The sequence below is a fragment of the Sinocyclocheilus anshuiensis genome, unplaced genomic scaffold (genome assembly GCF_001515605.1).
Source record: "Sinocyclocheilus anshuiensis isolate Anshui unplaced genomic scaffold, SAMN03320099.WGS_v1.1 scaffold407, whole genome shotgun sequence".
In the NCBI taxonomy this organism is placed as follows: domain Eukaryota; kingdom Metazoa; phylum Chordata; class Actinopteri; order Cypriniformes; family Cyprinidae; genus Sinocyclocheilus; species Sinocyclocheilus anshuiensis.
The window spans coordinates 901713-914612 of record NW_015552593.1 but is presented as its reverse complement, the minus strand read 5'-3'; the positions used below and the strand labels follow the sequence as shown (position 1 = coordinate 914612).

At 34.8% G+C, this 12900-nt stretch overlaps 1 protein-coding gene across 1 annotated transcript in view; it reads left to right on the top strand.

Annotated features, from left to right (window-relative positions):
- The window catches only part of hpse2 (heparanase 2), an 87198-nt gene that overhangs the window by 65202 nt on the left and 9096 nt on the right, over positions 1-12900 (top strand). Inside the window, exons 10-11 of the mRNA XM_016456497.1 lie at positions 3787-3932; positions 11817-11963. Of these exons, the coding sequence (XP_016311983.1) occupies positions 3787-3932; positions 11817-11963 (293 nt within the window). The remainder of the gene's footprint in view (positions 1-3786; positions 3933-11816; positions 11964-12900) is intronic.

Below are 12900 nucleotides of genomic sequence, written 5' to 3'. Positions count from 1 at the left end.
GTTGGTACTCGGCCCGACTCAGTTTTCTAAAGCGTTTTTGAAAAAATACATACCCCACCTTTAATCAATCAATCTGCTCATGAAAGCAGTAACACACATCTCTTTAATAATGTGCACATTCATTCATTCATTCATTCATTTATTAATTTATATATCTTTTTTTTATGTATATATGTATGTAAGTATTTAATCTGCTGGTGAAAGCAGTGGTGCACCTCTTTTTAGTAATCTGCACAATAATATTAATAACAATATTCTTTTTTATTAATATATTACAATACAATTTTTAATGTATTTTATGTTTTTTATTTTGTTTTTGTAATTTATGTAATAGTAGACTTCTTTAATAATCTGCACAATAATATCAATTAATATCAGTATTATTTAATTTTTTTATTTTTAACGTGACATGGAAGAAATAGCACACCTGTCTTCAATGCTCTGCACAATTATTTATTTATAGTTTTTTATAGGTGAAGTTAATAGTGCAGAATAATCTGCACAATAATATGTTTTGGTACTCGGCCCGACTCAGTTTTCTAAAGCGTTTTTGAAAAAATACATACCCCACCTTTAATCAATCAATCTGCTCATGAAAGCAGTAACACACATCTCTTTAATAATGTGCACATTCATTCATTCATTCATTCATTTATTAATTTATATATCTTTTTTTTATGTATATATGTATGTAAGTATTTAATCTGCTGGTGAAAGCAGTGGTGCACCTCTTTTTAGTAATCTGCACAATAATATTAATAACAATATTCTTTTTTATTAATATATTACAATACAATTTTTTATGTATTTTATGTTTTTTATTTTGTTTTTGTAATTTATGTAATAGTAGACTTCTTTAATAATCTGCACAATAATATCAATTAATATCAGTATTATTTAATTTTTTTATTTTTAACGTGACATGGAAGAAATAGCACACCTGTCTTCAATGCTCTGCACAATTATTTATTTATAGTTTTTTATAGGTGAAGTTAATAGTGCAGAATAATCTGCACAATAATATTATTAATATTGATTTTTATTGTATTTTATGTTTTTAATGTATTTTGTGAAATAGTATACTTTTAATAATCTGCACAATAATATTAATATCAATACTAATCTTTTATTTTATTTTGTTTTGTTCAATACTCTGCACAATTTTATATATATATATATATATATATATATAGTTTTTCATCTACTGGGTGAAAGACAGTTCACCTCTGTTTACAAATCTGCACAATATAATTTTTTATTAATATTAAAAACATCAAAAATTTTTTTTTTTCTGCTGGGTGAAAGCAATAGCACACTTCTCTTCAATAATCTCTATATTAATTTTATTAATTTATTATAGCTTTTCATTGGCTAGGTGAAGCTAATAGTGCACCTCTCTTCAATAATACACATAATGCACAATAATATTATTATTAATAATAAATATCTATATTAATTATTTTCATGATTCAGATTAATAAAGATGTGCTATTGCTTTCACAAATCTCTTAAAAGTTGCCTTTACACATATCTCAGATCAGAATAGCAGAGAAACTTGGGCTTTGAATCAGGCTAATAGCAAACCGCGCCCAACTGCAACATGCCCAGCAATATTTCAACAGCACAATATCATAGAGGCATGTTGGTGGGTTGTTGATCTGGGGCCATGGCAAACTCCAGCATCCTGGCAGAATGTTTTACACTGGCAAAAACCACTCACATTTTCTTTAGAAAATCTACCCGACCAGTCTTTTTTGTAATTCCGTTTAGTGTCAGTGGTTAGTGTGGTGTGAAATTTACACGCTTCACCTTTAAATATTATTAAAATGTAGGTTCTTATTGCTCCCAGTTGTTTATTATGTGGTTAAAATTGCTTCGTTTTTGTTGCACACTCTCACGTTAAGTTAATATGTGTCTGTCTGGCATTACAGGACATGGCATTTGCTTATATCCTGTTGGTATTACAGACGAGTAAGTTGGTCATATCCTTTAATCTCTCAGGTCTTTAGTGGTTTGACTTTAATTTATTCATTATTAAAGTGGTTTCTATGTTATTCAGTCATTATAGCCTCTGCATAATCCTAGTTTTACTGGGAGGGCTGAGAAATGCTTTCTAAGCGAAATACTTGTATTATCTGCCAACACAGTGTTTTCACCTCTAAGAAAGTACAATAAAGGGACCTGAAAGTTGTTGAGGTGAGCACTCCTGAGATTGTTATCATTTTTGTGTTTGCTGTAGTGGCCTAGTGCACCTGCATCTGCATAACATTTTGATAGACTAAACAATGCATAAACCTTTCCATGGACCCCTATGCAAATCAGTATACACCAATTTGAAACCCTGGAATCTAGACTCTGGTCTCTGGTTCTAGATTGTGCTCAAGCTGTTATTTCTGTCTGCAGCACTAATTTGTTGACATTAGCGTTTAAAATATATAAATATATTTTTTTGAAATCAGATTGCTTTCAAACAGAAAATGTGATTAATTCAGAAGCTTCACTGCATCATATCAAATTGCAACATCTGAGATTTGTATTTTTATCTTTTTAAAAAACTGTTTTTTGTAAAATTGCAGTTGAAAGAGACTCACCCATTCCCGAATCTCTTTTTCCCACTGCCTATAGCAGATGCTGCACAATGTACACTGCCGGAGCAAATTAAGTTAAAGTTTCCCTGGAAAAGAAGCCTTTAAATGCTGCCATATGCAGGATTGCATGGGAACTTCCTGATGCACACATGCTGCTTTGAACCAGTTCAATTAGGTGTTGAATTTAGGAACTGATGAGAGGTATTAGGAGAGACCTATTGCAGTCATGCATGTGAAATTCAGGTAGCCATCCATGCAAAAAAAATGTATGTAATCATGTAGGAAACAGTTCTCTGGTTACACTAGGCTAGTTAATGTCCAGTTGAAACTCTTATTCGTGCGATTATGGTTTTACTGGATCATAGTAGCTTAAATGTGCTGATATAGTATAGATTGATTTTTGGAGCAGAAAATGTTGCAGGATAATATTTTGCATGCACAATCGTGAACATACACGAGCACACAAGTTGAAAATTCATGCCAGATTTAAAGCAGGTGTTCTAGGATGTTTTAGGACATTTTTCAAAGGTACATTTTGCACATGCATCTTTATCAGTTTAGTTTTTCCTGTAAGAGAATGACTGGAAATTTGCTTTCTTCCCCCTGATGGCAGAAAGCAAAAATTACAGTGTGTATCTTTCAATTCTATGAGCCATTTCATTTATTATGGTCGAGAAGATTTTTTTGCTTTGTTGTTTCTCAGTTTTAACAGGAAAAGCTTCCAAAGAAAGACTATGCTTATATCTCTCCATTTGAGCATCCAAGAAAATGTCTTTCTCAATAAAAGACTGAAGCACATGTGCATTTCTTTAAAAAAAAAGAAAGAAACGTTTTTACTAAAGTGAAGGCAGATATGACAAACTCATGTTATGCCTACATTTTTTCTTTCACTTTTCAAATTCAGCTTTCTGCAGCTTTCTCTTTACCAATTCTAAAATTGAAACTCCCTTGAAAGATGGAAGGATGCTGGAATTCATTGGATTTGTGCTGGCGGAGAAATGCCACATCTGTCCAGTGTATTTAAACCAGAATCATCTTGCATGAATCATGTTTCTTATGCAGAGGTGCACCACGCTAACATGATTCTATGGCAGAATCGCTTGACCTAACATGCGTGTTGACATGGCAGAGCTCCAGTAAAAATGGCTCAGTGATGCTTTTTATTTTGTAACATGTGTTTTGTGTGTTGGCATTGTAGGATTATTGGTTATCTCTGCTCTTTAAACGTCTGGTGGGCCCCAGGGTGCTTGCGGTGCACGTTGCAGGTCTCCAGAGGAAACCACGCCCTGGACGGGTGATCCGGGACAAACTCCGCATCTATGCGCACTGCACCAGCTTTCACAAGTAGGTTCTCATTAGACTGTCTGATGTAAGATGTATTCATTCAAGTATATGAATTCTGTTCCAAAACCTAGTAAACTGCCTTGGTATCTTAAAAAAATCATAAAATGCATTTTTAGGACTGTCACTGATTATATTTTATACACATTATATTTATTGAACATTTTTTAACTTTAACATGAAGCAGAAATTCCCAGGTCATAAAAAATTATAGGCCGTAAAAGCGTGTAAAGAACATAAGAGTACATTACAAGTTAAAAACAATTATGTATTCACTTGAGGCACATGAATGGGAAAACCTTTCTGCAGAATAGTTAACAATTCAGTCCCTTAATTATTGATATAGGGTTTCCAGACATTATAAAACTGGTCTGGCAGCCCAAGGATCAAAAATAAAGGATCTAGTACCAACTCCTTGGCAAGATTACATACTGAAATGGATTTTGCATATTTCCAAATACTTCCCCATTCATCTTCACTTATAGAGACATTAAGTTCTCTTTCCCAAGCAAGTTTAGTATTCAGAAGTACAGTTTTATGAAATCTAGTATTGAGAACATTGTATAACAGATTTGCTGACCTTTTTTCAGGTGTCTGAAAAAGTAGTTTTTCTATTGGAAACAGACTTCTGTTATAGCATAATGAGGTATCTTTGAAAATATAGTCTGTAATTTGTAAAAAAAATGGAAAGCGATGTATCAGCTCCTCAAAAGACATCAAACCTGCTTCATCAAACAAGTCCATAAGCTGACTAATACCTTGGTTCACCCAAAATTTTAACTTTGCATCATATCTGTCTGGAGGGAAGTCCGGATTGTTCACATTTGGAGTGAGAGCAGAGGTTAATTAAATTCCTCCAAAACCGAAAAACTAAATATGACCACTCACTGCGTTCAAATGCTTTCTACGCATCGAGAGAAAGCACTAACCCCTCAATCTCACGCTGTTTAAAAGTTTGTATAAAATAAAGGAGACATTATGTTGTTGCAAGACGAGCAGCCTCTTGTAAAAACTACTTGGTCATCCTTGAGTACGTCAGTTATTACCTTCTCCAAACAAGAAGCCAGGATTTTAGCTAGCAATTTCATGTCCATATTAAATTTGAAGAGCAGACTTCGGGAGGTTTACCTTTCTTAATATAAGAGAAATATTAGCTTCTCTCAAAGATTCAGGAAGCTGTCCAATGTTAAATGAGTGATTAATAAAGTGTGCCATTCTTTATAAAATTCACAGCCTATCACATAGGGCCTGGTACTTTTCCATTCTGCTTCTTTAAAGGGGTCATATGATGCTGCTAAAAAGAACATTATTTTGTGTATTTGGTGTAATGAAATGTGTTTATGCGGTTTAAGGTTAAAAAAACACATTATTTTCCACATACTCTACATTTGTGCTCTGATTGGCCAGCTATCCAGTGCGTTGTGATTGGCCGAATACCTCAAGCGTGTGACAGAAATGTTAAGCCCCTTACCATATTGTGATGCCCTGTATGGCTGGAGCGTAACATAAAACCATGTCTGCATTTGTGATCGGAGAAAGTGCTACTCTACACTGCCCAAAAAACTCGTCGTTTGAATCGTCAGTGGCAAATTCTTTAAATATAAAAAACTTCACACACCGCGGCCTTGAGTGAGTGGAGGCCGGAGGCCTAGAGTATGCGGAGGCCGGCTTGAGTGAGCAGAGGCGGCCGGCGGATTTGACGATGGAGCATCCGGCGGGCTTGCGGCAAACACATGTGATGACCCCGGCTGGACTCCGCTTCGTCCACGGTGAAAGCCGATCCGCGATCCACAGCTCGAAGTTGAAGTAGTAGGCGTGGTTGACTCTTAACTTTTATAAAGAATATCTCTTTGGATTTGAGACTTTAGTCTTTGCAACTTTACAGATCTTCTTTATGCACCAAGAGCTTGTAACACTTCAAAGAGAAAGGAAAAATTGAAATCGCATTATATAACCCCTTTAAAATTGCCTCCAGCAATTCTTCCTTAGAGAAGAATGAAAATGCTGAGAAGTAGACTTGATTATAATTGTTTTAATTTTAGTCCTCCTGTTTATCTAAATGTGTTTGTTGTAATAAAGCTATACCAGTCTTCTCTTTTCTGATTTAAGACAAAACCTTCTTCCTTTTTATCGGATTATAAATTCCTTTGACATTCCAAGTTAAAATACAATTGTCATAGGACTCACTCGAGAAACAGCTGTATCTTAACATCTTTGAAAAGTGCAGATAGTGACCTAAAAGAAAAAATGCTGATCTGAACAAAAACAAACAAAAACACTTTCCAGATCTATAGTAAAACACAAATAACAAAAAATAAGAAACATGGGAACCACCCTTTCAACCATCTCACAAGGCTTTGCAAACAAACCTTGCTGTGAAGTGAGATACAAACTTGTTTCACAATGCCATTCTTCTTCTTCACCAAAAGTCATCACACCATAAATCAGGCATCTGCAAGGCTGCACAGTCAGTCTGTTCTTAATACAATGGAAATGTATTTCACAAAGTCTAGGCAAGGTCTGCAGTAGAATTACATCATCTCTAACCAGGCACTTGTTGGGAGTCGAGAAAAACTGCTACCTCCTCTGGAGAAGTGAACTTCTTGGGGCAAAAATCGTGTAGTGTATTCCAGCCTTTACATTTTAAAAGTAGTGCAGTGTATTCCAGCCTTTACTGTTGAGAGATAGGTGCTTACTGGTGGGTGCCATCGTGCTCTACTTGTCTTGGAAATTATGAAATCAAACAATGATAGGTTGGGGACGGCGGCCTTGAACCGGCTTTGGAGCGAAGGAGCAATGGGCTCTTTCCAATTTCGATTTGCCTTTGTGTCCAAGTTGAGGTAATCCGGAATCCATTTTTTGAAGAACTTGAGCAAATTAGAATCTCCAGTATCCTCAGGTAAGCCAATAATACGTACATTGCATCTTTTTCCACAATTCTCCAAGGGCCAAATTTACTAACAGCTTGCACCAGTGAAAACGTCTTTTGGCATTAAAATGGTATTATCAGGATTTTCTAAAGACGCGCAGTGAAGAATTAGTGCTGAAAAGGCATGGACACATATTTTTGCACCTGACCTTATTGAAAATACATTTGTAGGAGTTTCCCTTTCAGACGCAAAATTTATGGGAGGAGAGTATTAAAATTAATCATGCAATGTGATTTACTAACGTTTGCGCTCATCAAATTACTGGTATTTGCGCCATTAACGCACCAAAAAAGCACATCTTAAGCTATTTTGCACCTGTGCCATAAGTAGATCATCCGCACCTGATGAGCATTGGCTCTGCTTATTTGCGACTACGCTAATTTGTGCTGCGCTTGGTATATTGCGTTAGTCCATATGTAAATGAGATGTTGCATCTGTGTTCTTTAATTTACGCGTTGTCAGTAAATCCCCCGCGGAAATTTCCACACCGATCAGAGCTGTTTTGGGATTTGCCCTGTTTAGAAAATCTGGCCCCAAGTCGTCTACCTTTTCCGTGAAATCACGTATTCGTTTTTCCATGTCCTGAATCTTGGTTTCCTTGGCACTGCAAGTAGTTTCAGTCACTTCAATTCTGTACAATGCTTTGATTTTTAGATGATTGGTTATATATTGCTTCGAGAACCGTTGAGATCTTAACGCCAATCACTGCCACTATATCCTCCGCTATGCTCTTCATAGCTTGTATAAGGTTAGGGTCAGTGACAGGATTGTTAGCATGGTCGTCAACAATCGTTTTTTTGTGGCCTCTCCATCAGGGATTAACTGGGTTCGTTGGAGTGTTTTTCTTAGTACTTCTCAGCCAAAAAAACAGAAGATTTAGTAAAATAATTGTTCAAATTAAGCTTAAAATAATTGCTAAAACGAAGCTTGCCACTGAGCCACTCCTCTGATTAAATGATGCAGAAACTTTTATAGATAACTGAGACTAGCCAGCTCGCAAAAACGCGTGATTACTCTACGGCGCCACCTTGGTCCCCCTTTTTAATAAAATGTTATTTATTCCCTTGCTGGCAAAGCTGAATTTTCAGCATCATTACTCCAGTCTTCAGTGTCACATGGTCCTTCAGAAATCCTTCATTATCTGCTGCTCAAGAAACATTATTATCAGTGTTTAAAACTGTTGTGCCGTGATCTTATTGCCTTCCAACGTTTTGAACAAAACTATTTCAATATGGCCCAGACTGCATTTAATACGGCTTCACTTCAAATAGAGATAAACATGGTTTGTTCCGACCACAGTGTTTTATGTGGTGGAATAATGGATGCAGAGAGCATGAAACCACTGTAATTCAATTTTGTACAATCAACTATTTTGGTGCTGTGTTGGGTTGCCACTTGATTGCCCAATGTGAAAATTGGCTCCAGAACCAATTTCTTAGAAGTCAGTGAAATGTTGTTGATTTGGTGTTGGGAACATGCTTATGATGCCTTAAAATTCTGTCTAGGTAGGCTGCTTGTTAGATTTTGGAACAGAACTTCAGTGTATATAGCAAGTACATCACCATAACAAGATTGTATGTGTGTTTTTTTTACCTGTAGCATTATCTTCACACAGATTCCCGTCATCTGAGTACGTAGCCGTAGTGGAGGATTTTAGGGCTTACCTGCTCATTCTCAAACACATAAATTACAGAGTCCAGACAGGCACTCTTTCAGAGTGAGAGCCCATAAAATTTAACAAGTATCAATTGTCAAGTGTGCGGAGTCTCTTTCTACAGTGCGAGAGGCGCTGAAAGACACCAGAGGCTCAGGCAGGTGAGGAGAGTAGAGCTGCGGGACAATAGGAAGGTCTGTACCCAGGCCAGATAAAAAGTGCCATCATTCCCTTTGATGATTATCTATTACCCCAGAATGATGTGAGCGGGACCTGCCAGCTTTTCAGCAGCAGTGTAGGTTTACAGTCTACAGATCCCTGTGTCTCAGCTCAGTTACAGCTCTGTGTCTGTGCTGCTACAGGCCCCTGGCTTCAGGATTCCTGCAGGACAGACGATTTTACTGAAACAGACATGTAAAAAAAAACAGCGTTGGGAAAGCTGCTTTGAAATGTGCTACTCGTAATGTGAAGTACAGTCAACAAAAACATGAAAGCTTTTTAATGGTAATGTATCTTTTTAAATGCACTACCATTCAAAAGTTTGGGGTCAGAAATTTTTTTTCAATGTTTTTTGAAATTTATTTGGGGGGAAAAACAACATTAAAACAGTATTTTGAAATATTGCAATTTAAATTAACACATTTTATTGTTTAAAAAACTATTTTTATTTATTATATTTTAAAATGTAATTGATATACATTTATGAAATAATTTTTACTATCAATGTTGAAAACAGCTGTGTTACTTTTAGGATCCTTTAATTAATAGAAAGTTCAAAAGAACAGCATTTATTTGAATTATTAGAAATCGTTTGTAACATAAAAATGTCTTTATTGTCACTTTTCATTAATTTAATGCACTCTTGCTGAAATAAAGTAATAATCATTTAAAAAATAAATCTTGCTGACCCCAAACTTTTGAATGGTAGTGTAGTCAACACAGATATTATCTTTGTATTTATAACGAGAGCAGTATTTATCTGGCAATAACTGTGAGGATGTAAATTTAGATGACAACATTAAACTGAAGAGAGAAATTTGTTGAACGCAAGTAACGAAACTAGAAATGTCATCATTTGTATTATTAATTAAGTCAAAAGCTAGCAGCATTTACATATTTTGTTAAATAAAAGACAACATAATAAGCTTGAATTAATTTCTGAATCATGAAAATTAATTATTAAATCACTAGAATGAATCATTTACTCACTGAAATGAATCACTGAATCCCTAAAATGAATTGTCGAATCACTAAAATGAATCAGACTATCAAAAGATACTTAAGGGAGAGACATTTTAAGATTATTGCTTCTTTTTGCTTGCCAGTGAGTGACTTTGCAAAATGAGGCATTGCTACCCCAACACTGCAGTTTAGGAGTTGGTTTGTAATTCCATGATTAGGATATTTAAAGCTTTGACATCAAATATGTATTTAAAGCATGCACTTGTATGTTCTTCTTTTAACATCTTAATTTATAGTTGAGAGGTTTTCAGGCTTTTAGGTCTGCAACTATGAGATATTCTGACGTTATCCAGTTACAATTTCTGATACATATACAGATGACAGAGTTTTGGGCCACGTTCAAAATCTCATCACGTTGTGTCTTATCCATCAAACCGAAACAACCACAAACCGAACAAGTAATCTCTGTAAATGCCATGAAACCCAAAACAGCTGGTCTGCAGCTAAAACCTATTCACTAAACGCATTGCTTTTGCTTTGCCTGTCCAGTGGCAAGGTGACTTTGACTGTTTTTATTGATGATAGACAGGCGATTTGATTTAAATTAAAATGTTTTTTATTAAAATGGCACTGTTAAATGTCAACAATCATATGATCTAATTCCCAGAATTTCCTCTGTGCCAGTGGAAAAGCGAACAATGTTCCAAAGACGGGTTTTTTGCAAGACATTCGGGTCTCATTCACTCCAGCCTCTTTCAAGTTTTTCATTCTATTAGTGGTTAAAATGGCCGGTCAGACAAGTCATGGATATGCTTTCAGTATCTTCACTAATCCATCACAACACCCTTATACAAAACAGGCCTCCTTTTCGGTGCTTTGAGTGGTTTCTTCCCCAGGACCATTCGCTGACATCAAACAAAGGATTCCATGTTTACGTTCCCCATGCAAATGCTGGAGAGGCACATTGTTTCAAAGTCTTGGACAATGTTTATCATTTTTCGATCTGTTCGTCTGATCTAATGCGCCCTTCTGGAAAATATCTACCCAAGTTACCAAAGTCTATTAAAACTGAGACACCGCATATGTATCACATGACATGAGAGATGTTTTCATTACACAGTCTCGGGTCTGTCTCGTTCCTGACTTTTTTTCCCTTGAACTCTATTCAGTGTGCGCCAAGGTGTAAAGATGCACATGGCCCGGGTTGCTCGCGATTGGTGAGATTACTAACAGGCTTGCTCTGACCGGTGCAGTCGGGCCTTTACCACATGTGGCATTCGTGAACTGCAGCTATGTTTTCCTTGCGTTTACCTTAGAATCCTTATTGAATTTTATCATGTTTGCCTAATCGTGTTGCCAGATACTTATCTTCAATTAATATTCCCTAAAGCTAGCTCTTCAGCGGTATTACCCTGAAAACACGGAGCAGTACGCTGGAGTCGCTGTAACGTAAGCACGTTCGTCCAACACATATAAAGCTTTTGTTACCCCAGTGAATTTGGGAGGGGAGCTAATGCTTTTACAGTTGTTATGTGAAAACAATCTCTTTTACATGACGTAGTACTGGGGCCTCCTTTGCTTATATACAGTACTTTATAATTTGGTTATTGTGTACTGAAATTGGATCACTTCAGGGTTTGGACCCTTATAAAATATAACACATTGTCTGTTGTAAAAGGAATTCTGGGAACAGACTCAATGTTTCTGTCAGTATTACAGTATGTGAGTGAACAACGTATGTGGAATTTCAAATGGTAAATGAGGAGAGTTTGATACATTTTAGCTGCAACGTCTGCCCATATTCTTTTAAATGTGTTGATTTGTTTTTGAAGTGTATTAAATTATCAGTATTGAAGGCTTGTTAGCTGTAAAGTCATCAAAGTAGTTTTTGAAATAAGTCTGTTATGTTCACACAGGCTGCATTCAAAAAAACAGTAATAAGGTGACATATTATTAATACTGTTTTCCGTTTGAGTCTATTTTAGGATGTAATTTATTCCTGTGATGGCAAAGCTGAATTTTCAGCAGCCGTTACTCCAGTCTACAGCGTCACATGATCCTTCAGAAATCAAACGTTGCCGTATTGTACATTTTAATGTTTTTTTTTACTCTTTCCTGCAGTCACGATTATGTCCGAGGGTCCATAACCATCTATATCATCAACCTGCATCGCTCACGGAAAAAAATCAAGCTGGCCGGGACTTTACGAAATAAAACTGTTCACCAATACCTGTTACAGCCCTTCGGCACAGATGGACTTCACTCCATGTAAGTCAATAATCATCCATGACAGCGATTTACTGACAAAAGGAACATAAAATAATAATACAAAAATTTTATATAAACTGTATATATATATATTTAATTTTTAGGAGAACTGACAAATTAATTTTGATTTTGTTAAATTATATTACTCTTCAAAAACATTTCATGTTGCATTCGTTTATATTATTATATTAAAAGAAATATAATAAATAAAATAAAATAAAATTCAATTTTATAGTATATTTATATTTTTAGTACCAGTGAGTGAAATGAGATACCTATTGGTAGAGTTGCATTTTAAGTTTTAAGTATTATATTATATTATATTATATAGTGCTGGGCAACAATTAATCGCATCCAAAATAAAAGTTTTGGTTTATACAATATATGTGTGTGTGTACTGTGTATATTTATTATGTATATATAAAAACACACACACATGCATGTATATATTTAAGAAAAATAGGGTATGTTCATATATTAAATAGATTTATATATAATATAGGAATATAAATATGTAAATGTATATACATGTAAATATTTTCTAAATATATACTGTGTGTGTGTGTATTTATATATACATAATAAATATACACAGTACACACACACATATATTGTATAAACCAAAACTTTTATTTTGGATGCGATTAATTGTTGCCCAGCACTATATAATATAATATAATATAATATAATATAATATAATATAATATAATATAATATAATATAATATAATATAATATAATATAATATAATATAATATAATATAATATAATATAATATAATATAATATAATATAATATAATATAATATAATATAATAAGTGCTGGGAAACGATTTATCGCATCCAAAATAAGTTTTTGTGTACATAATATATGTGTGAGTACTGTGTATATTTAGTATGTATATATAAATACACATGCATGCATGTATATATTTAACA